Source organism: Struthio camelus, chromosome 20, assembly GCF_040807025.1.
Source record: "Struthio camelus isolate bStrCam1 chromosome 20, bStrCam1.hap1, whole genome shotgun sequence".
Lineage (NCBI taxonomy): Eukaryota > Metazoa > Chordata > Aves > Struthioniformes > Struthionidae > Struthio > Struthio camelus.
In genome coordinates, this window is record NC_090961.1 from 8,084,337 (window position 1) to 8,105,160 (window position 20,824).

Below are 20,824 nucleotides of genomic sequence, written 5' to 3' on the forward strand. Positions count from 1 at the left end.
TGGTGTTTGTTGTGCAGGTTTCGGGAACTTGGCTTAGACTTCAAGTCACAGCGTTTATTTGTGGTTGCTGAACTTGCTGTTTAATGAAAACACTTTCCTTTTGAAGGTGAACTATTGCTAGAAATAAATACAGACAATTTCTGTTTGAGGCAGTAACCAGGACTGAACGTAGTTGCGGCATCCATCAGCATTGGTAGCAGCTGCAGTGACTAAGGAGAGAAATTAAAAGCCGATGAGCAGTCCTGATAAGTCATTAATCGACGGCAGGGCTCCGGGTTTTAAAACCGAGGTAAGCAGGAGGCAGGGGCACATCGCTCCTGCTTGCTGGACGGGAGCCGCGTGAGCTGCCTTGGAAGACGTCGGGGGCTGCACCCTGCCTCTGCCCTCCTGCTTCATGTGCGTGTGGGGAGTTTGCTCTGACTTTGTGCCTTCTCTGCAGCTGCTGGAGAAAAGTCTGCATTACAGCGTAGATGCTCCGAGACATCCCCTGCAGCCACCACCTCTGTAAACTCGAAGGTTCAGCCCCGCATGCTTAGGCAACGGGTCTCAGAAAGAAGATGGTGGATCTTCTGCTGCAGTTCCCTGTTTTCAGTGACAAGTGAAGGCTTTCTCCATCCTGGTGTGGTGGGTTCCTCCCCACCATGGTGTGCCTTGGCCCATATCAGTTCCCTCTTTGAAAGCTCAACGTTTCTTCCTAGGATTGATTGACGGCTTTTTGTCTCCCAGCGGTATCACGGCTGAGTTCTGCCAGTGCTGGATGAAAGCAAAGGCTTGGCAGATCCTGAAACAGGGAACGAAAATTGCTAAATGCGAATTGGAAGTAGATGCAGAGCTGGGCACCAGGCGAAGTGTGGCAGGGCAGGCACAAAGCTTGCATTATAAAACATGGGAATAAGTTACAGAGCAGGAAACAGCCTCTATCCCAGCTCCTGAGCGTTTTCCTTGCGCTATCCCAGCAGCTTCTCAGGCTTGCAGCACGTTATAACTTATAGCTCTTTGTCTGGTGAGGGTTATAGTAAATCCAAATTAGCCTGTAGCATTATGTCATCATACCCTTGAAACCAGACCCAAATGGCAAAACCTGCCTGAAACCAGTTCTGATTACTCATGCTTCTTGCTATCCCTGTCCCCCCAGTGGAATTTCTGCTATGGTAATTCCACTTATTGAGCAATAAGACAAAACACCTTTATTAAACTTGGAAGTAAGCTCGCAAGCAGTAGAAGAACAGGGGCACGCTAGCTTTGGACCATCAGAAGATTTTCTTCGCTCTTCAGAAGTCTCCTCTCCCTTGCTCTGCGCTGCCTTTAAAGTGAGCGAGAGATCCCACTCCCTTGGTCTGCACAGCCTTTAAAGTGAATGAGAGATGAAGAAAGACACTTTGCTGTTTTACTGTGAGGAGCAAAACCCTGCATTTAAATATATATATATATTTAGAATAGGGAAAAATTAGAAAAGTATATGGCAGATGAATCCTGTGATGTTGTGGCTTCACTTAGTCACTGAGCTTTAAAATGCAACGAGTTGAGATGGACGGGGTCTTAAATAGGGCTCTATAAAGCTCTCTTTTTATTAACACATTCAGTAACAGTTTATTAACACCATGGATAAAGGAAATCTTTGTTAAAGGATCAGTCCCTTCCTCCTCCAGAAAAGGAGCTGAAGCTTGAAAGGAAGTGCCCTAGGCACCTGCTGGAGATACTGATGAAAGTTTTCATTCCAGATTTTCTCCACAGGCTTAAACATAAAATAGCCTAAACCCTCCCCCCCCAACAAAAGCAAATGGTCAGCCCTCTCTTTTTCTTTAGGAAAGCACAAGCAGGCACAAGCCCACTTCTGTATAAAGAAGAAGAAAAACAAAGAGAGGAGGGGAAAAAAACCTCCTCGCTCTGCTTCTGCAGAAGGCATCAGTTTATGCTGAAAAGGAGTGCCCGCTCCCAAATGCGTATAAACCCTTTCAGCAATTTTCACTCAAAAGTACTTAAAGAGCCTCCACAGCGACTTGCTCATGCAATCATTGGCCTTTGTTCGTCTTAACTGCTATCAAACAAACACTGCCGAGACTTGCTGGGCTAAATCCCTGGGGCTTGCATCCCCAAAGGAGAAGGCTGGGGCAAGCAGGACCAGCACGAGGCTGGCAGCAGAAACATGCTAACCAGGGCTGTTCCTCGATGCGCGTGCGTATGCCTAGGGGATGATGCTGACCCATATCCAGCTGGCCTGCCTGGAAAAGGGAGAAAAATCTAGACTCAAATCTTGGGTTTGGCCGCTCCTGTGGTGACAGGAGGGAAGATGTTTCATGGCTGATCTCTGAAGTACAACTCAGATGGTAGCACCGTGCCAGATCTCCTTGGGAAGCCCGTGGAGTTACATTGGCTGAATTTAACCCTGGGGATTTCATGGGGGAGGGTGGTTCTACGTGGCCCCAGGGGTAGCAGCGCCTCTGAACTTCGGGGCTCTTTGGGGCTGGAACCACAGCTGGCTGTTTGCAAGTGGTTCCTGCCCTTGCAGAGACCTGAACCCGCTTGATCCGTCTTCTGGTTCTCTGGGATGCCCCAAAATCTTGCTTTGAACCTGTGTCTCGCCTTGAGAGTCACTAGAGTTTGCTTGGAGGAAAAACCTGGCTGTGCTGTTTGCACTGCCCCAGGAGGTGAAGGCCTTTTTCCAGAGGTCTCGTTCCCCCCTAGATTGGCAGGCTGGCGGTGGCAGCAGTCCTCGAGAGCGGCTGCTGCTTTCAGGAGACGCGGAGCCCTTTCCCGAGCCTCGCTGACAGCTCGCTGGGGAGAGATATACAGTTCCCAGCGTTTCCGTATTGCATTATGCATCGATTGCAATGTTGTGCCGTTGCTTTTTAGCTTCCCTGCAGTTTTGTTCTGTATTTCCTCCTGGTGCGAGAAGGACTGCTTGAAATGGGAGAGAAAGGAAAAAAGATGACTTTTTACTGTGGTGTGGCTCGTATCTTTCCTTCAGTGGGCTGAGCTTTTGTAACTAGACACAGTGTCAATGATAAGGGAGAGTCGCAGCTCTTTTTTGTAAGTTGAAGGAGCAGCTGGTTATACCATGGCCAAACCCAGTGTAAAGAAATTGGGTTTTGCCTTTTGCTGCCAAAAAAAAAGATGCATTTTTGCAACGAGATCAGTAACGTACTTACTACCTCGCTGGGAAATCTCACCAGCGGTCCAAGCTCTGTAGCTTTTACTGTGATGTACCTAGGTGGAGGCGTTTAAGTTGTTATGGCTCCCACCAGCTCTCCTCCCATCGGTGCAGGTTTAAGCCACAACATCTGACTGGGTGTAACTTATTATGGTTTCTGTACTAAGGGGAAGAATTGTTTTACAGCAGCCTGAACTTGGCCACTCTTTTCTCAATACATCCTTGGACCTGGGGCAAAGACACTCCCAGGGGCAGTAAAAACAGCTTTTCTGCAGCCCTGCAATGCTCTGAGCACGGTACCACGGTGAGGTGGATCTAACACGGTCTGGAAGGAGCGGACATCCTCCAGGAGGCACCAAGGGTCGCATCCGTTCCTGCCGAAGCTGAATTTGCCTTTGCAAGCCCGAGGAGCAAATGGTAGTGACTCGGTAGATGAGGAGCTGCTGCATCTGCAGGCGATGTGAGCATTCGGGGTCCAGAGAGGGAAAAACTCAAAGGCTACGTGCCTGGCAGCGACGTGTATTAGTTTTAAGTAAACTTAATTGTAGCAGACAAATGCACAGGCAGAGAGCAGCTCCTGTAGCTAGGCAGATGATTTCCTTGCAAGCTGGACAAGGTACCTGGTCTGTAGCCTGGGTTTCCCTGCCAGGGAGGGAATAAATGAGTTTACGGTGGAAATGTCGGGAAACGGGCTCATCCCAGAGTCCAGGATCAGCGCGCTACTCCGGCAGATCATTGAAACCGTGGGTTTGATTTGTCAGCACTGTGAGGCACAGCTGAAGGAAGTAGGGACAATGAGAGGGCTCGGGTGAATAAAATTAGAAGCTGTGTTTGATAGCTTGTGCATTTAACCTATTAGTGCTTTTGTTCCCTCATTACGACTGGCGACTGGCGGGAGCTTTCCCGGCCAGCAGAGCCTTGTCAGTGAAGTGCATTGATCGCCGCTGTGCCCCGGCGGCCCAAGGTGGAGGGCGGTGGTGGCAAACAACCAGTGACTATTGCGTTTGTGCAAAAAGCTCTCGGGCAAAGAGGAAGAGGCAAGCCCCAGCTTCACGGGTGGAGCAAAGGCTTCCCCCCTACCCCCAGCCCTTTGCCCAGGGTTTCCCTTGGGATTTTGATATCAAATAAGAAAAACGCGGCTTTGCCCCTCTTCACTCATAATTTGTAACCATCATAGTGATGAAGGCATGGCGAGAACAGGTTTCTCTAATAATGCCTTCCTTAATTACTGTATATTTAAGGTATCTAATTGCCATAATTTGCATCTTATTGGAATTCATTGCAAGGAAGTTCTTATTTGTTAATTCAAGCAAGGAGAAGTCTCTTGTATTTTTTAGCTCCATGCATGCAGCTTTCTCTTCAGTGGGGATCGTGTGTCTTAATAGTCACCAAGTGATGTTTGGGGCTGGTAAAATGAAGGGAAATACTGTGATAAATGTGCATCAGATCAGGATTTGTCTGCTGACCCCAGTGGAGCAGATATGCTCCTGCTGGATTTGCAGGTATGCTCGTGTTGGATCTAGGAGGTGTGCAAGCAAAGGCAGAAGTGTCCAGCTAGGGCTTGCAGAGCGCCCTAAGTGTTGAGTACAGCTCACCCAGTTATGACACTGTTATTTAAAGTTGGCTTATTTGCAGTGCTAGCTGTTTTTAAAATAAATAAACAAATGAAACAAATCCCATATCTGATTGTGATTTTGGGGCAGATGAGAAGTCAAAGCTGACCTAGCCAGCATCATGTGAGATCTGATGTTGTTACAAACTTGTCTCTCCGGTTGAGATCTGTCCTCCCCTTCCAGTATCTGATGTATTTCAGCTCTATCTGTTGCTGCTTTTGGGCTTGTTCTGTCTTGGGGCCATAAACTTCTGAAAAACAAATCTAGGAGGATGGGTGTTTTCAGGGGTCGTTATTTTACAACTCTGGTGCTGTGTGAAAAGAGGACCACAGGACTATTTAACTTGGAAACTTCCTCTGTTTTGCCTGTGCACGCATGTACCACTCATCCACACCAACCCTATAAATCTGTCAGATTAACAGTTCACATTAAATTGAGGAAAAGGCTGCTATCTTTTGGCCTCGGTTGGCTGGTTTCAAAAAGAAATCCAGGTTTGCTGGAGAGTCTCATTGGTTAAGTTTCTTTCAGTGGTAGAAATCGTGATGTAGAAAAGGCTCTTCGGTAGAGGGAGTTGGGCAAGCCGCTTGTGCCAGTGATCTGATAAGAGATTCCATCATTTTCCTGGACAAATCTGCTGGAGGAGGAGCAAGCTGGCAGCCCGCAGACCAGGGACGAACTCGGAAACTGGGAGTCAGCGGGCATGAAAGGGCTCTTCATCCCATGGAGTGACATCATCTCCTCTTCCCTCCCTACCAAAGAAACGATCTGTGGTTGAGCTAATATTAAATTTGCCAAATGAGGATGAGATTTGAGCAGCAGCTTCCCGTGAGTGGCAGAAGATGTCCCAGCTAACGGATGAGGCTTGAAAGGATGAAAGGGAGCTGAGAGCAAAGACGGGCAGTGCAGCCTTCAGTTTTTTCTATCGCTTCTTAAGTGGTCAGAAGTCATGTATCCTGGTTCTTGCGTGGCCACCTGCCTGAAAGACCTCTTGGCAGTGGGAAGGTCTTATCCTCTCCAGGAATAATCTATAGCAAGACCAGCTCTGAAACCAGGGATGGTTTCGGAAGTTACCATTGCCCATTCTCTGTTCTGCTGGCAGGTCCTGTCTTTCAGCAGGAGGCATGCGCCTGCATGTTGCGCTCCCTTTGCGATAAGGCTGGTGGCTGAACCCACCTTCATCAGTGGGCAGCTGATGTATGGTAACTTGTTAAGCTGCTTTTAATAAACCAGAGCCCTTGGGAGGTTCAATTGAGAACATCTGCGTGTTTTGCACCAGACCATACCTAAATAAATATCGTCTAAATCATTTACAACAATTTAATGTTAGGAGAAGGCGAAAGCATGAAGCTTTATAGTGCAGATAAGAATGCATCAATGGGACTTTGAGGATTTGCAAATGTTTGCATGATTTTTTTCAGCCGTTAGCATATTTGGGCACAAAGGATAATGTGGCCTGACAAACACTGGGCTGAACTTTCTAATTTATTTGGCTGGAGAGCGATCGGACTTGCGTTTGCAAGTTTTCTTTTGTACAGATTGAAGATGGGTGTTACAGAGCTGGTTTTCATTTTCCCATAGTCACAGGGCCCCTGCCTGTACCACCAGCCTTCTGGCTTTTGCAGCAGTGCTGTTTCTGGACCTCTGCCCCTCTTTGCTTTTGTATTTCCTTTCATTTCCAGTTAGCTTGGTCATGTTCAGTTGTTTTATCCCACACCAGTCTCCTTTCAGTGGTACTGGCTGCAATCCCAGATGCTTGTTGCGCCAGCTTGTTCTTAGTGACCCTTTTTGGTGGAGCTGGGAGTTCGTGCTTGCGTACACCTGGAAGGCAGGTCACTGACCTGCACCCGGGGCAATAATCCTGGGGAAAGGGGGGTTGTGGGGGGGCTTAAACATGCCAGCCTGGGAAGGCTGCTGCTTCCTGAGCTTGGGACTCTGCAAAAGGTGTCGGGGAAGTGCTGATATTGGAGAGGTGTGAATTGCTCAGGAGAGACATCTGTGACGGCTTATTTTTGGGAGAGGAGGGCTGTGCAGATTTTTCCTGCTATAGCATCTGCTTCGAGCCGGGGAGCTGTGGCTGCAGGCCGAGGCTGAGGGTGTTTGACAGGCTGCGCCCCTGGCAGCGGCTCTTGCGAATGTGTGCTGTCAAGTGCGCTTGGAGTAGGAAGTTGTGCTTTACCTCTAATGTGGCAATGTCTAGTAGGGGCCGCGACGGTTACTTAAACTAAAGGCTTTGCTGTGTCCTCACCAAGAACAAAGGAGTTCGTAGCTTGTCAGCTAAGCGAGGAAGACGTACCATGCGTTTTCTTTGCCCAACGTACGGTGACGCAGCGCTTTCCCTGCTGGGGAAGTCGCGATGCGGGGGCAGACCTCGGAGCTGCAGGCAGGCGCCTCTCACGAGGCTCGGGCGCTCCCTGCAGAGAAACATCTAAAAATCTCTGCGTCCGGAAAGCCTGAGCAAGGAGCCAGGTACGTCCAGTGAGCCAGGGCTGAACCTCCTTGTTCGTGGCTCTTGCCCTATGTTGGTGTCGCCTTCCCATTTTTCTCTCAGCGTGACCACTAACTACTGTGGGGCTTGAACTGATTTATACTGTGCTGAAGGAAAAAAAATAGATGAATTCTTTTAATAAGGCCTTTTTGGGCATATAGCTTTCTGTATTAGCTTTTGTTTAAAGATCTAATGTCATCTTAGTGGCTTGGCTTCTGCGTTACTTTCCCACTTGAAATGCAAACATCAGTGGGTAGGTTTCTTCCCCTGTCTTATGCTCCAGCTATTTCTAGGCAAAAACTAAGGCAAGAGTGATTTCTCCTTGATAGGCTAATTTACCCTTGCCAGCTCCCCTGATAGAGCAGGTTCAATAACCGGGAGGGCCTAGTTCTTCCGGTTTCTCTCTGATGTAAAAAGTAGGAGCAAATCCTCTAACGTGACTGGAATGAGAAATGAAGGAGGCCTGGTAGTTGCAGCGGACTCGGTCTGGCGTTTGTCAGGCTCTTAGAAATCCAGGGTACTCAATGCCCTGCAGGGACACCTGAACCACTTACCGTTATCTTTGCCTGGAAAGCGTTTGCTCTTTAGAGATCAGTATGGGGAGGATGGCAGATGAGTGGCAGTTAATAGCTCAGTTCCCAGGCTGTTTTCGGTTTTCCCGAGGTGGCGTGAGCGTGAACGCCGAGCTCTTGGTTTCCTCTCCTTCCTCTCTCCAGTCAGCAGGAGCGTGGCTTGGGCTTGAGACCTGACGAATGTGAGGAGGCCTTTTGTGCTGTGCTTTTCCTGGCTAGTTAAAAGAGAACCTGAGGCTGCCGAGTGAGCTGAGGAATTTGGTCCTGGTCCAAGACAAGAACCTGCTCCTTCATTGCTGACGCTGCTGTAACCTTCATATGGGTGAATTTAGTTGCCTGAGAGGTGCCAGCCTGACAGCTTCAGAGACCCGTGGCTTCCCTGAGCCACAGAGTGAATACAGCCTAAGTGAATACAGCCTAACTTCCCTGTCTAATCCTATTAATGTACAAAAATCCTGGCCTGCAGGCACCATCCTCTGGAGATGCCTGCATTGCAATTGTGCTTTTAGGGCTGGAACTGGCAGCGAAGGCAAGGCAAAGTAACTTGGGTTTTAGCTCAAGTGCAAGCCTGCGTAGGAGTCTGGAGTTGAGCCGGAAGAGCTAACTGGAATTAGGACTCAGCTCTTCTTCCTTTGCCCAGACAAGTCGAATACCAGCAGTGGCTATGGTCTTGCTAGCCAGCCTGGGTGGAGAGCAGGCCTTTCTTTGAAGCATGTGAAAGCTGCAAAAGGGGGTTTAACCTATGTGCTAGATAATCCCCGTGGCGCTCGGCTGGATTGGCAGTAGATGCGCTTGCTGTGCTTTGTATGAGGTGTCTATCTTTGTCTGAGATTTGGACCCATCATGATTTTTCTGGAATATGAGACTGGAAGGGATCCCTCAAGGTCATGTGTCCAGTTTCCACGTGTTCCCAGGTAACCATATCACACAGTCCTGTTCATAAGTGTCTGTCTTCCTTTTAAAGCTGTCAGTGTTTCTTTTCTCCTGTAATCCTTTGGGAAAGCTGTTCTACCACTTCCTTCTTCAGCTGATTTAGAAATCCCTCCTCACTTCCCAGCCTGAAGCTTTTATCCCAGGCTTACCTATTAAACATCTTCCCCTGCCCCATAGATGTCCACCTGGCTCCTCGTTTCCCAGGCAGGCAGGTTCCTGGCTGAGAACATCTTACTCCCATTGATTCAGAGCCCCAGAAGTTGTCTCTGCTCCCTCACGGTTACCTAAACACACAGTGACCCCTTTCAGAGTTTATTGAGGCTGGATTGCAGCCAGGAGCCTGAAAACTGATGTAAAAATTGTATTGGTGTAACTGCAGTGACAGTATAGAAGTGGCCAATTTGGTCCCTAAATTCTGCCATCTGTTGACATGTGAGAAGTTCAGCCACGCTAACTTCTGCTTTTCAGCGATGGGCCTCAAGTTTAAAGGCTGCAGAGGGACCCGCACATCTTGGGGACATCCTGGGTGATCTACTACCCGGATCCCAAATCTCATGTCACCCTACAGTGAGCCCTTCTTACACTCGTCCCCCAGCTCCAGCTCTCCTTTAGTTTGAGCTTGAATCCTCTTTTGCAGGGTTCACTCCAGTCTCTAATTACTCCAAATATTAATCTTGTGTGTTCCTGAAGTGTTTTAAGAGCAAAGTGTTGGCGTTGTCCCTAATGGGGGTACACAGTACCATTTAGAGAAGGCCCTGGTGGAGAGCCCACAGTTGCATTGCATCTGTACATACCCCTTTGTGGTTGACCATTTATTTGTCACGAGATGGAAGAAGAAAGAAGGGTGTGCTGAACAATTCTCTTTTTCTTTGACTCATCTCCTAACTCTCATGTGTTTTGCTCTCTGTTCATGCAACAGAACATTGTAGCCCCAACACAAATGATTGAAAGGATCGTTCTTGCTCTAGGTTTTCCTTCGTAGCTCACTTAAAGTTTCTGTATAAATTAACACAGTCATTCATTAGCTGCAACTCCCCAAAGCACTGAGCAAAGTTTGTGATTTTAATTACTTTTGCAGGGGTCTAAGCGCACAGAGACTTCAACAGATGATTATAGTTCATATTATTCATGCAATTTTTTTAATCCCTTTCTCTGCTAGGACGTGGTAGATAGATACCAAAATTGAAATATGCTAATAAATCCTCAACCTCGTTCCATGTGCGGTGTCTTGATTCTTCTATCAGAAGAATTTTGCTGACAAAATGATTAAATTTGCTGAGAGGTGCCAGAGAAAGGAGTATGTTTGGAAGCAGGGCTTGAACTTCCAGGAGGCCTCAAGTTTGGGGTGGCTGTGTGCTGTTTTGATGGGTATTTACCAGTGTTGCATTCCATCTTGTTTATCTCTAAACTCGGAGAGTTTGGTTAGCGATGTCACCCGCTGGGTGGTTAGAAGCACGGAGTTTTTTAAAATAGAAACACAGAATATTTATATGGTTGCTGACGCTTGTGAAAATATTAGCAGGAAAATGTAAGCAACTACAGTAAAATGCCAGCAGACTATTTCTAAATTGATTAAAAGGACCAGTTCCATTTCTAACAGTTACTGTTTTAATCCTGGAGCATTTTTGTGGTCTATTTAAAGTTACAGTAGCTTCTTGTGCCGTAAACATTTTGGGGCCACCTTCTTCTTTATACTAAGGCTGCTTCAGTGTAAGAGACCCGGCGGGTTTGTCTGCATGGGGAAATTTCCTGTTACGTAGGGACAACTGTTCTGCTACAGCTATGCAATCCCCCCTGCACAGTCCTCTGCGTTACAAGCTGGTCCATGTTTGCTACCACACCTCTTCTACTTTTCCAGCGCTTCCATGTCCTGTCGGTGGGATCTCCCTGGCCCTCCACCTGGTGGGTGTCTGAAAACGAGGAGAAAATGTGGAGAAGTGACACGGTCTTGGCCGAGCTGGAATTTGGCAGGAACGCCAAGAATGGCCGCTTTACACTAATGAAAAGTGCTAGCGTGATTTCTAGTGACCCAGAGAGTTGGGCCCTTGACTTTGTATTTCTTTCCAAGTGATAAGAAACAGATTTAATCTGATTTAATTTTCCTGAACAAACGTGTTTAATCTTTTAACGATGTTACAAACAATGTATTAGCCCCGAGAAATCCTTGTCTGCTCTCCCCTGTTGACCCATACAATCCTTTTAAGGAATAACACAAGTGATTGCTGTAAAGCTCTTAACATTAATGTGAATGATGTTCTCTTTACCATCAAGTGCCTGACTCGGTGGTGCCCAGAGTTTCACGTAGTCAATAACAGAGTGAGGGCAAAACAGCAGAAGACTCTTATAGATATAGATTTCCCCCCCCCCCCCCTTTGGTACTCAGAGATCCTTCTTCTACCATTTGGGCATTGCATTGTAGACTCAAGTGACAGTAAATTACAGGCCTAAGCACCTTAATGCGCCTTTATAATGCAAAAGATCTGACTATTATTTTGTACTGAGTGTCAGTTAGATGCATGTGAATCCCAGAATTTGGCTGCATGCCTCTCCCTCTTAAAGAAGTTACAGTGCATCAGCTAATCATTCATACCATCCTTGCAGACGCTCTTAGACCATGGCAGATGTTAGATAATATCAGTTAGCTCAGCTTGCTGTGAAAGAGAGCTAAAATAGCTTATATCATTTCGTGTTTGCTGCAAGCTAGTAGCCTAGGCAGCTATTATGGATCAAGCTGATGCCTGCTAACTTGCCGCAGATGTTTGGGCTGAGTAAAGGCATGTCACCTGGAACGGTTGGAGGCAGGAGCATCTTCGTGCTGGAAGGAAAAGGAATAAACATGACTACTCCTAGGAATAAGCAGGCCCTGCCCTTTGAGTTCACTATATCTGTTTGGTAGCACCTGGCTATGCTGAGTTTCAAAGCTGAATGCTGCAAGTCCAGGGTGAGACCCAAATGGAAATGGTGCTGGAGACGTGGAAGGGAAAGGCGGGAGCTCAGTGAATACATCTAGAAGCACTGGGTTAAATAGGACCTTCTCTTCTAATGAACCTCAACATTTCTGAGGTTCACAGCTGCTCTTGTTATCCTGGATCTCGTGCTGGGACGGCACCATCCTGACTCGTGTCCCCTTCCCTAGCGGGAGGTTTAGCACACCAGCAACTCATATTAAGGGGATTAAATATCTTCTAGGAAGGTAAGAAAAAGAGCCTGTTCAGAGGTGAGGGGGAAGGAACAGCGCTGTAGCACAGCTGTGTCTTTGGCTATAATAAGGAAAAATCCCCAATGGAAATAGTGTTTGTCTCTTCCCCCCCCCAGGAAGATGTGTGTGTGTGTGCAGGGGGAGGACTGGAGCAGAAATGCCACCGAGCAGTGCAGATGGCGAGATGATCCAAGCTGCCAGGCTGGGTCGCGGCAAAGCCTCGTGCCCCCTTTCCAGGACTGGCTGGCAGAAGATGCTCAGGGAATAGCTAAGGCCAGGCACAGGCAGACAGACGCTGTCCGTAGCTGCTGCAGCCAGCCGTTCGGGGCTTTGCGAGCAGGAAGTTTCAACCTGATCGCTGTGTTTAATAGTTACCAACGGACCTATCCTCCTCGAGCTTATGCAGTCTGTCTTTGAGCCGCATGTGTTTTTGGCTTCGAAAACATCCCCTGACGATTGAGTTCCACAATTTAATTACAAGAGGAAAGGAAGACACGGATAGGTTTTTAAACCTGCTGCCTGATCCTTTTATTCGTGTGTTGTCAGAAATCATGCCTGGAGGGGGATGAGGAAGAGAAGTAAGGGGAGAGAAGGTAGGGCTTGAACTCGAAGCGTGGAGAACGTGCAGTAAATGAATACTAAAAAAGAGCCTTTCCAGCGACAGGATGCTGTCGCGTGCGGCAAATGCACTAGCTTGATCCTTGCCATGCAAATGAATGGCACCTCGGTTAGTGCCGTTTTGAACTTTCTCACCAGTGTAAAGTGAGACTACGTTGCTGTAAACCCAAGCGTTCGGTAGTCAAAAAGTGACTGCCTGCAGCGCTTGGGCTGCCCGCTGAGCTGTGTGCATGCAAGGGAGGGACTGAGGTGCATCTGGCTTTATCTCTGCCAAGAAATGCCCCAATCCTATTTCACCCCTATTTTAAACCCAACAGGATTTCTCCTTCTGCAGGTGCTGGGGCATTGGAGGGGTGAGGTTGGTGCTGGGCTCTGGGTTTGCACAGCTCTCACCAGCCTCTTGGCTTCCCAGCCAGCCCCCCGGCACCGCGCTGCAGAAGGTCGCCCCGGTGCGCTGCACGTTGGGTCCCGGTGCTGCTGTGGCGGAGGGTGAACCACCGCAAGTGGCATGTGGTGGTCCCAGTCCCCAAAACTACTCCTATGGTACCTCCTGGTGAAGGTTTTTCCCCTTCAGCTAGTCCAGAGAACAGAAATGGCTGTTTCCCTGGGACGGTTTTAGGGACTGGACAATAAATATCATCCCTGATATCTCGCAGCTTTCTTTTCCTGCTGCATAGTCTTCTAATAAAAAAAGGAGCATTTCAGACTTTAGATATCAGCTCCCAATGAGCAGATGATTTTGTTCAGGATTTAAGCTCTTTCAGAATGTCCCCAGCAAATATGTTTCTTAAATGGACATCTTCACATGTTTCATAGTGATCTGTTCTTTTTGCCATTTGTAAATTTTTTCAGCCACTTTAAATTATTTGCTCATCGAGTGACTTGGATGGAGAAAAACGCATCTGTGTGCACAAAGACCTTAAAAGTTGCAAGTGTGAAAGAATGTCAAAAAATAATTCGAGAAATTTGTTTTCATTCTCGAACGAGCCATTTTCAGTGAAGTGCGGGCTGTGCTGTTAGCATGCTTAAGATCTCTTGTTGAAAGCAAAACTCCCACCCGGACACGTTTGCCTGGGCCGAGCTGGCTGCCGCAGCATGGAGATGCTCTTACTGAGTATCCTAACAACAAAGAAAATGGCAGACCTGAAAATCTTTGCAGTTTCTTAATTGTAGTGGTGCTGCTAAGTGGAACTTTTTATAGTCTTCCAACAATGGGAAGGGAACCCAGGGAGCTACAGGCCAGTCAGCCTCACCTCCATCCCTGGAAAGCTGATAGAACAGCTCATCCTGGAGGCCATCTCTAAGCATGTGGAGGACAAGGTAATCAGGAGTAGTCAGCATAGATTCACCAAAGGGAAATCGTGCTTAACCAACCTGATAGCCGTCTGTGATGCGACTACTGGCTGGGTAGATGAGAGGAGAGCAGTGGATGTTGTCCACCTCGACTTCAGCAAGACTTGCGAAACTGTCTCCCATACAATGCTCCTAGGCAGGCTCAGGAATTGTGGGCTGGAGGAGCAGACGGTGAGGTGCACTGAGAACTGGCTGGATGGCCGAGCTCAGAGGGTTGTGGTGAATGGCGCAGAGTCAAGTTGGAGGCCTGTAGCTAGTGATGTCCCCCAGGGGTCAGTCCTGGGTCCAGTCTTGTTCCATGCATTCATCAGTGACCTGGAGGAAGGGACAGAGTGCACCCTCAGCAAGTTTGCTGAGGATACTAAACTGGGGGGAGTGGCTGACACACCAGAAGACTGTGCTGCCATTCAGAGGGACCTGAACAGGCTGGAGAGCTGGGCGGAGAGGAACCTCCTGAAATTCAACAAAGGCAAGTGCAGGGTCCTGCACCTAGGCAGGAATAACCCCATGCACCAGTACAGGCTGGAGGTTGACCTGCTAGAAAGCAACTCTGCCGAGAAGGACCTGGGAGTCCTGGTGGACAACAAGTTAAGCATGAGCCAGCAGTGTGCCCTTGTGGCCAAGAAGGCCAATGGTCTGCTGGGGTGCATTAGGCAGAGTGTTGCTGACTGGTTGGCGGAGGTGATCCTGCCCCTCTCCTCAGCCCTGGGGAGGCCTCACCTGGAGTGCTGTGTCCAGTTCTGGGCTCCCCAGTACAAGAGAGACATGGCACTCCCGGAGCGAGTCCATCAAAGGGCTGCTAAGATGATGAAGGGACTGGAGCATCTCTACTATGAGGAAAGGCTGAAGGAGCTGGACCTGTTCAGTGTGGAGAAGGGAAGACTGAGGCAGGGGGATCTGATCAATGTGTAGAAGTATCTGAAGGGAGGGTGTCAAGAGGATGGTGCCTGGCTCTTCTCCGTGGTGCCCAGCGATAGGATGAGAGGCAACAGGCACAAGGTGAAACTTGGGAAGTTCTGTCCGAACATGAGGAAAAACTTCTTTGCTGTGAGGGTGACTGAGCACTGGCACAGGCTGCCCAGAGAGGTGGTGGAGTCTCCTTCCCTGGAGATATTCAAAAGCCATCTGGGAGCAATCCTGGGCAATGTGCTCTAGAGGACCCTGCTTGAGCAGGGAGGTGGGACTAGATGATCTCCAGATGTCCCTTCCAACCGCAACCATTCTGTGATTGTGTGAATGGCATGTATCCAATATAATAAAAAATAGGAGTAACAACTGTTCTCCGGTTTATTAGTAACTTGTCACTGTTGCATAATAATTACTTAATTCAGGGTTGGAGCAAGCTGAAATCGCTTATTAAATCTGTGTTTTCCTGCCAGCAGTACCCTAAGCAGCAGGTCCCTTCCTCTCGCATGTCGCAAACCCTTTCTTTTACTCCCCCTTCCTCTAAAGAGCCAGTAATGAAAAGGGAAAGTTAAAATGCTGCTCACAAAAGCAGCCTGTTGCCTTTTTTGGTTGAAGGAGTAACGTGTTAGTGATATGCCCTTGTGTAGTGCCTTCTATTCAGGGATTTCCAAATGTCATTGGGCTGTTAATTAATTAAAGCCTGACAACACCTTTATGAGCAAAGGTGTTGGTTTTTATCAGTTATAAGTGTTTTGAGCTGTAGTGGGATGCTTTCTGAGGAAGGAATGAAGGAAAACTTGATGTTTTACAGCTGGGGAAACAGGCATGGGGCTGAGTCGACTCTTTAACAGTGCAGAGTCGAGTCGGGGTCAGCACCCGGCGGAGGAGCCTGCGGTCCGACCCCGTATCCCTCTAAATTAGTTTTGAGAAGCTTATTAACGGCAATGTTTTAGGCGTGAATTTACCTGCGGAGGGGGGATCTCAGCTGGGTGGATTTTATTCCCATTGCTGCTCGTTCACGCTATGGGATGGAGCTGAGCGGTCCCCTCTGCTCGGTGCAGTGGATGGGGAAACTGAGGCAGGGGGAGGGGAAGTGGCTATAGCAAGCCGGGGAGCCCAGGCCGGTGCTGAGCCCTGAGAGGGCATCGCCTTGGCATTATCCCAACCTAAATACGAGACCTCAGAGCTGAGGCTGAGCATCCCCGTACCGGGCAGCTCCTGCCGGGCTCCCCTTCTCCCAGCACCAAGACCATTGCTTTGATGCTCTGGGCTCTTTCACCCTTGTTCACTCTTTAAAATTTAGAAAACCTCCTGGTAAGGTATTTTTGAAGGTTACCTTCAAAAGCAAAACACTTGCTTGACAAAATGAAATAAAGGCTCTGAATACCCGGGGTCTGGCTGGAAGCCAGGATAATGTTCCCGAAGCTTTTTCTCTAGTCCTCATCTTCTTTGATGTATTCCCGGGCGTCTAAGGTGGATGCTCCGTTATTGCTTTCCTTTTCTGGCTGTGGAATATTCTCGCTTTCTCGAGCCCAGCCCTGCTATGAGGACAACAAAGTGTTTTTCCAGTTAAGCCTCAGGTCTGTATAGTCTGGTGCATCATCATGTCAAGCCTCCGATGCCAAACCAGCCAGCGGATATCAAAGCTGATGTCGGGTTGCATCCCGCTTCCCGGCCAAAGGGGCTTTAGGGCATCTTGGCGAGACGGAGGCGCGAGCCGTGCCGGGGCGGCGGGGAGGGAGATGAACCTTTTGGGAGATCTCCGCTGTGTCCGCGCAGCGGTAGGGCGCTGGGGTGAAATTTTACAGGCTTCCTGACTGCTTCGGTTCCCCAAACGGGAGCCGAAATAGGCTGCGCCACAGCTCCTGCCGCCTCTCGGCGCAGCGTGCCTGTTGAACAGGCACAGAAATAGCCTCCGCCCTTGCTGCCGAGCTGCGGCTCTACCAGCCTGGCAACAAAAAGCTCCTTTTGCCTGGGTTATTTTGGATTATTGCGGTATTTCTTGCTCGGCCGGGTACGCAGAGCGCGGGGTGCGTGTGTGCTCAGCGTTGCGTTTGGCTGTCCGAACCCTCGCCGCCTCCGCTTTTTGAGCCGACTTCATGGCATTTCAACAGGGAAAGCCCTGCAAGCAGCAAAGCACGGGGAAGAACTGCGGCATTGCCGAGATCAACCCAAAGTCGGCCGCTTTTTCCAGCGGGGCTGCTGGGCTTTTACCTCTCTCCGATGCGCCGTTTGGGCTGGACCCACGCATGTTGGGCTCCTGCGAGTGATGACCATGTCCCCCATGAATCGCAGCTTGGTTTGGCCACGGCCAGAAGCTTTTGGACGGGCAATTTAGGTTCTCCGATAAAGGATGAAAGAAATGCAAGGCCTTTGCCTGTGTATGCAGCCCCTTGTTTATGACTTTTTGTTTTCTTCCTTGCCACGGCTAGTTTTCTCTGAAGGTACGGTGTTTTATTTTTGAGATTAGCCCCAAATCCTTTCTTCTCGTGCCGTCAGTGCAGTATATTTGGGGGCATGGCTCCCTTTCTCCCTAGTGCAAGCACGGCCTCAAACCGAGGTTAGCTCACCTGCCGCAGCATGGCTGTATGGCACCGAAGGGCTTTCAGATTTCGGGGGCGGATGAGGTTCTTCCACTTCCCTGGTGCCGTGCCCGGTGTCTGGCAGTGCCACTTCACCGGATGAGCTCCGCTACCCGTGCAAGCCGCTTGCTCACCCATATGGGTGGTCCCCTTTCATACCTGTCACACACGTTAGCTGGATGGTGGTGTTTCAAATGGGAATTTGAGCCCTCGCGCCCGTCTCTTCCCAGCCCGAGGAGTTTGCATCTTCCCGGCTGAGCTTGCAGACAGGCAGCCGGCGATGAGTGATGCCATTATGCTTGCAAAGCATGAAGGTCTACTCTGCACTGAGCAGCACATTGCTGCTGCCAGCCAGACCTGGCCTCTGAGCACTCAGGATCACTGTTAGCATCGCTATAATGCTTTTTCTTAAATTGAGACTCACGGGACTAATTGCACCGAATGAATGTAAATTTGTTCGGATGCTTGTTTTAAAAACTAAAAAGCAGATGCCGCTTTCCCGCAACGAGTGTGCGTTGCTAGAAGCCCACGTGGCCGGATCAGTAGGGTTCCGCGGGGATGATTGAGATGGGAATTTGGTTTACTATGTGGAGTGGATGCTAGAGTGGATAATTACAAATCTCTAGGTATTTCTCCTGTTTACTGGTTTACATTGAAGAAAATTGAGGCCCAATTCAGGCTGAAATTTTACAGGTGTGTAAGAACAAAATAAGTTGACTTCCATGGAGGTCAAGTGTGCAACTGATGCACACTGCTCTGATTTGTGTCAGAGAAAAACAAAGACAAAAAGTAAAAGCACCAAATGATGTTTAATAGCAAGATGTCCTTCTCTGGATATATGTTGGTTAGAGAGTTCCTACTGCATCTACATAGTCCCTTTTTGGGAAGAAGGGGACTCTTTCATTCCTTTTTGATCTAAATTATGTTATGTTCATTTAATGCCCTATAATTTGCCTTTCTCCCACTTTCTGCCCTGCTGCAGTGAGCAGGGAGGTGGGACTAGATGACCTCCAGAGGTCCCTTCCAACCTCAACCATTCTGTGTTTCTATGATTCTGTGACGTCCAATTTCAGCAGATTACTTATACATATTAATAAATTAATCTTTATTCAGCCACTGGGTTTTAAATGTGCTTCCGTCCAGGCACCTGCTTAAATCATTTCTGGAACAGAAAAGCATTGTTGGATTGGGGCACAAGCACGCAATATAAATGTTAAATAATGTTAAATGCTGGTGCTGAAGTAGAGCATTAGCATTGGGTCCTCTTGAAATGACTGGAGCTTTGTTCAGGTTTTCTGGGGATGGGGGCCTGTCTTCCTGCCCTGTCCATGTTGTGCCCCGAGTACTGCCTTTTCCCTGTGAATATTATATAACAGCAGTTGCCTACAGCCCCTGAGGATTTACGTGCTATTTCTGAAAATAACCCTTGTTTATAAGTCAGCCCTTGGCAGAAAAATACGTTCAATTATTGAGGCACCAAACGTTTTGCAAGGAAGCAAATGGAGATTAAACTCGCGTCAGACACAAATTGCTGGGGAGAGATTGCTCTGCTTCTGTACGTTCGCTTCTTTAAAGCGTTATCGGAAATAACGCGTGTGGGGCCTGGAAATTCATAACTGGGAAGCTTGATCGGAAGATTTAGGAAAAAAAAAAAAAAAGCTCAACACCTTGCAATTTTGCCACCTGTTGCTGTTTTTATCTTGGTATTACAGGTTGGTATTTGTCTAGTTACACGACCCCAGGAGCTGACGACGAGGAGCGCAGCAGGACGTATGGAGTTGTGCCCGTAACCTTCCAGCTCTCTTCTGGAGGGAGAGGCGAAGAGCTACGGGGCTGCAAAGCCCAGGCTATTCCCGACCCTCTTTTTTTTGTTTTTTTCTTTATCATTTCCGTATTTTAAAGCAAGCACGCTTGGGGCGGCAACGCTGCGCAGCGCAGCCCGGGAGTTTCACCTCGGTTTTCCTCTTGCAGGCTCTCCGTGCAACTGCAGCGCGGCCGGCAGCGAGTGCGACGCGGCGACGGGGCGCTGCGCCTGCCGCCCGGGCTACGCGGGGCCGCGGTGCGAGAGCTGCGCCGAGGGCTACCAGCGCCACGGGAGCAGCGAGCTGTGCCGGCCCTGCGGCTGCAGCCCCGCCGGCTCCCTCGGCTCCCGCTGCGACACGTGAGTACCGCGGGGCCTCGCGCTTCGGGCGCGTTTCTGGGCTTGGGCACGCCGAGCGGGCAAGAACGCGTCTTGTCATCTGGCGCTGGTATTTAAAAAGAAAGCCTCCCCCCCCCCCCCCCAAAAAAAAAAAAAAAAAAAGCAGGAAGGAAGCTGTCCTGATAGAAAGATAGAAAAATTCGTGAAGCATGTTCTTCCTCTCTTTCAAGAGCCGGATTATAAAAATATCCGTAGTTGTGGCAAAAGACCTAGCAGCCCCCAAGGGAGTTGACTCTCATTTCTGAGCTGTTCGTAAGCAGCTCCCCGTTAATGCCTGGTGCGTCCATTAGTCCCTATCGGACGGGATTTCCTTCGGGCTTTCAGGCGGGATGTGGAGGCCACGGGGGGCATGGGGTTTTTTTTTTTCCGAAGGGATAGCCGTTGCATCGGAGGCAGGCGGAGCTTTTGTGGTTTGCCTTTGCCGAGCATCGGGGAAGGAGCGGTCGCCCGACGGCAGCGTCGGGCTCCTGCCTCGCCGGGTGTTTGACCCGCCTCAGCCCTCTCCTTGTCTGCGTCGAGAAAGCGGCCGTAGCTGATGCTGCTGAGCGATCCCGTGACGAACGCGGTCCCCTTCCCATCACTGACTTCCTTGAGCCGGGGTCGGTCTCGTCCCCTTTTAGGGCTGGGTCCAGGCTCGCCGGGTGTTGAACGCCTGCCAAAACGGCGGCTGCGTCGAATTAACGCGTTCTGCAGGGGCATGCTGTTTGTGACCGTTTTACTTAGTTTTCTCTGAAAGAGCAAACAAACAAACAGACAAACCCAAGCCCTGCGTTAATGGCCTTCCTTTCTGTTTATTTGTTGGGGTTTTTTTGATGCCATAACCTATTAAAGATCAGAGCTTAAAAGCGAGGCTTTCGTTGACCAGGGTGGCCCTGCTGTTGGCGAAGGTGATTCTTGGGGGTGGCAAGCGTAGAGCTTTTCCCTTGCCTTTTTTTGTGGTTGTTTCAGGTACAGAATAAAATGCCTGGAAGCATCAGAACTTGCCAGAGACTAGAAAATCTGCGTTTGGTCAGATCTAATCAAAAGGCCGGAAAGGCAGATTGGGCGAATTTTAATCTTTGAGGGTCGGGAGTGGGGAGAGGGACTCCCGGCGTGCCTGGGTTAGCAGAATGGACTAACCCTGCATCATTGGAGAGAGCTGGAGAAACGATGTCTCCCCACACCTTACTGTGTGGAACGAGCCAAGAAATATCTCTGGAGACTTCCGGTGAG

General features: G+C 49.1%; 2 protein-coding genes across 2 annotated transcripts in view; both read left to right on the forward strand.

Moving 5' to 3' along the window:
- The window catches only part of CDK5RAP2 (CDK5 regulatory subunit associated protein 2), a 212,462-nt gene that overhangs the window by 80,331 nt on the left and 111,307 nt on the right, over window positions 1-20,824 (forward strand). The gene's annotated exons all lie outside the window — the stretch shown is intronic.
- MEGF9 (multiple EGF like domains 9) overlaps window positions 1-20,824 on the forward strand; it is a 97,264-nt gene that overhangs the window by 51,678 nt on the left and 24,762 nt on the right. The window contains exon 6 of the mRNA XM_068915355.1: window positions 19,384-19,573. Within this exon, the coding sequence (XP_068771456.1) occupies window positions 19,384-19,573 (190 nt within the window). The remainder of the gene's footprint in view (window positions 1-19,383; window positions 19,574-20,824) is intronic.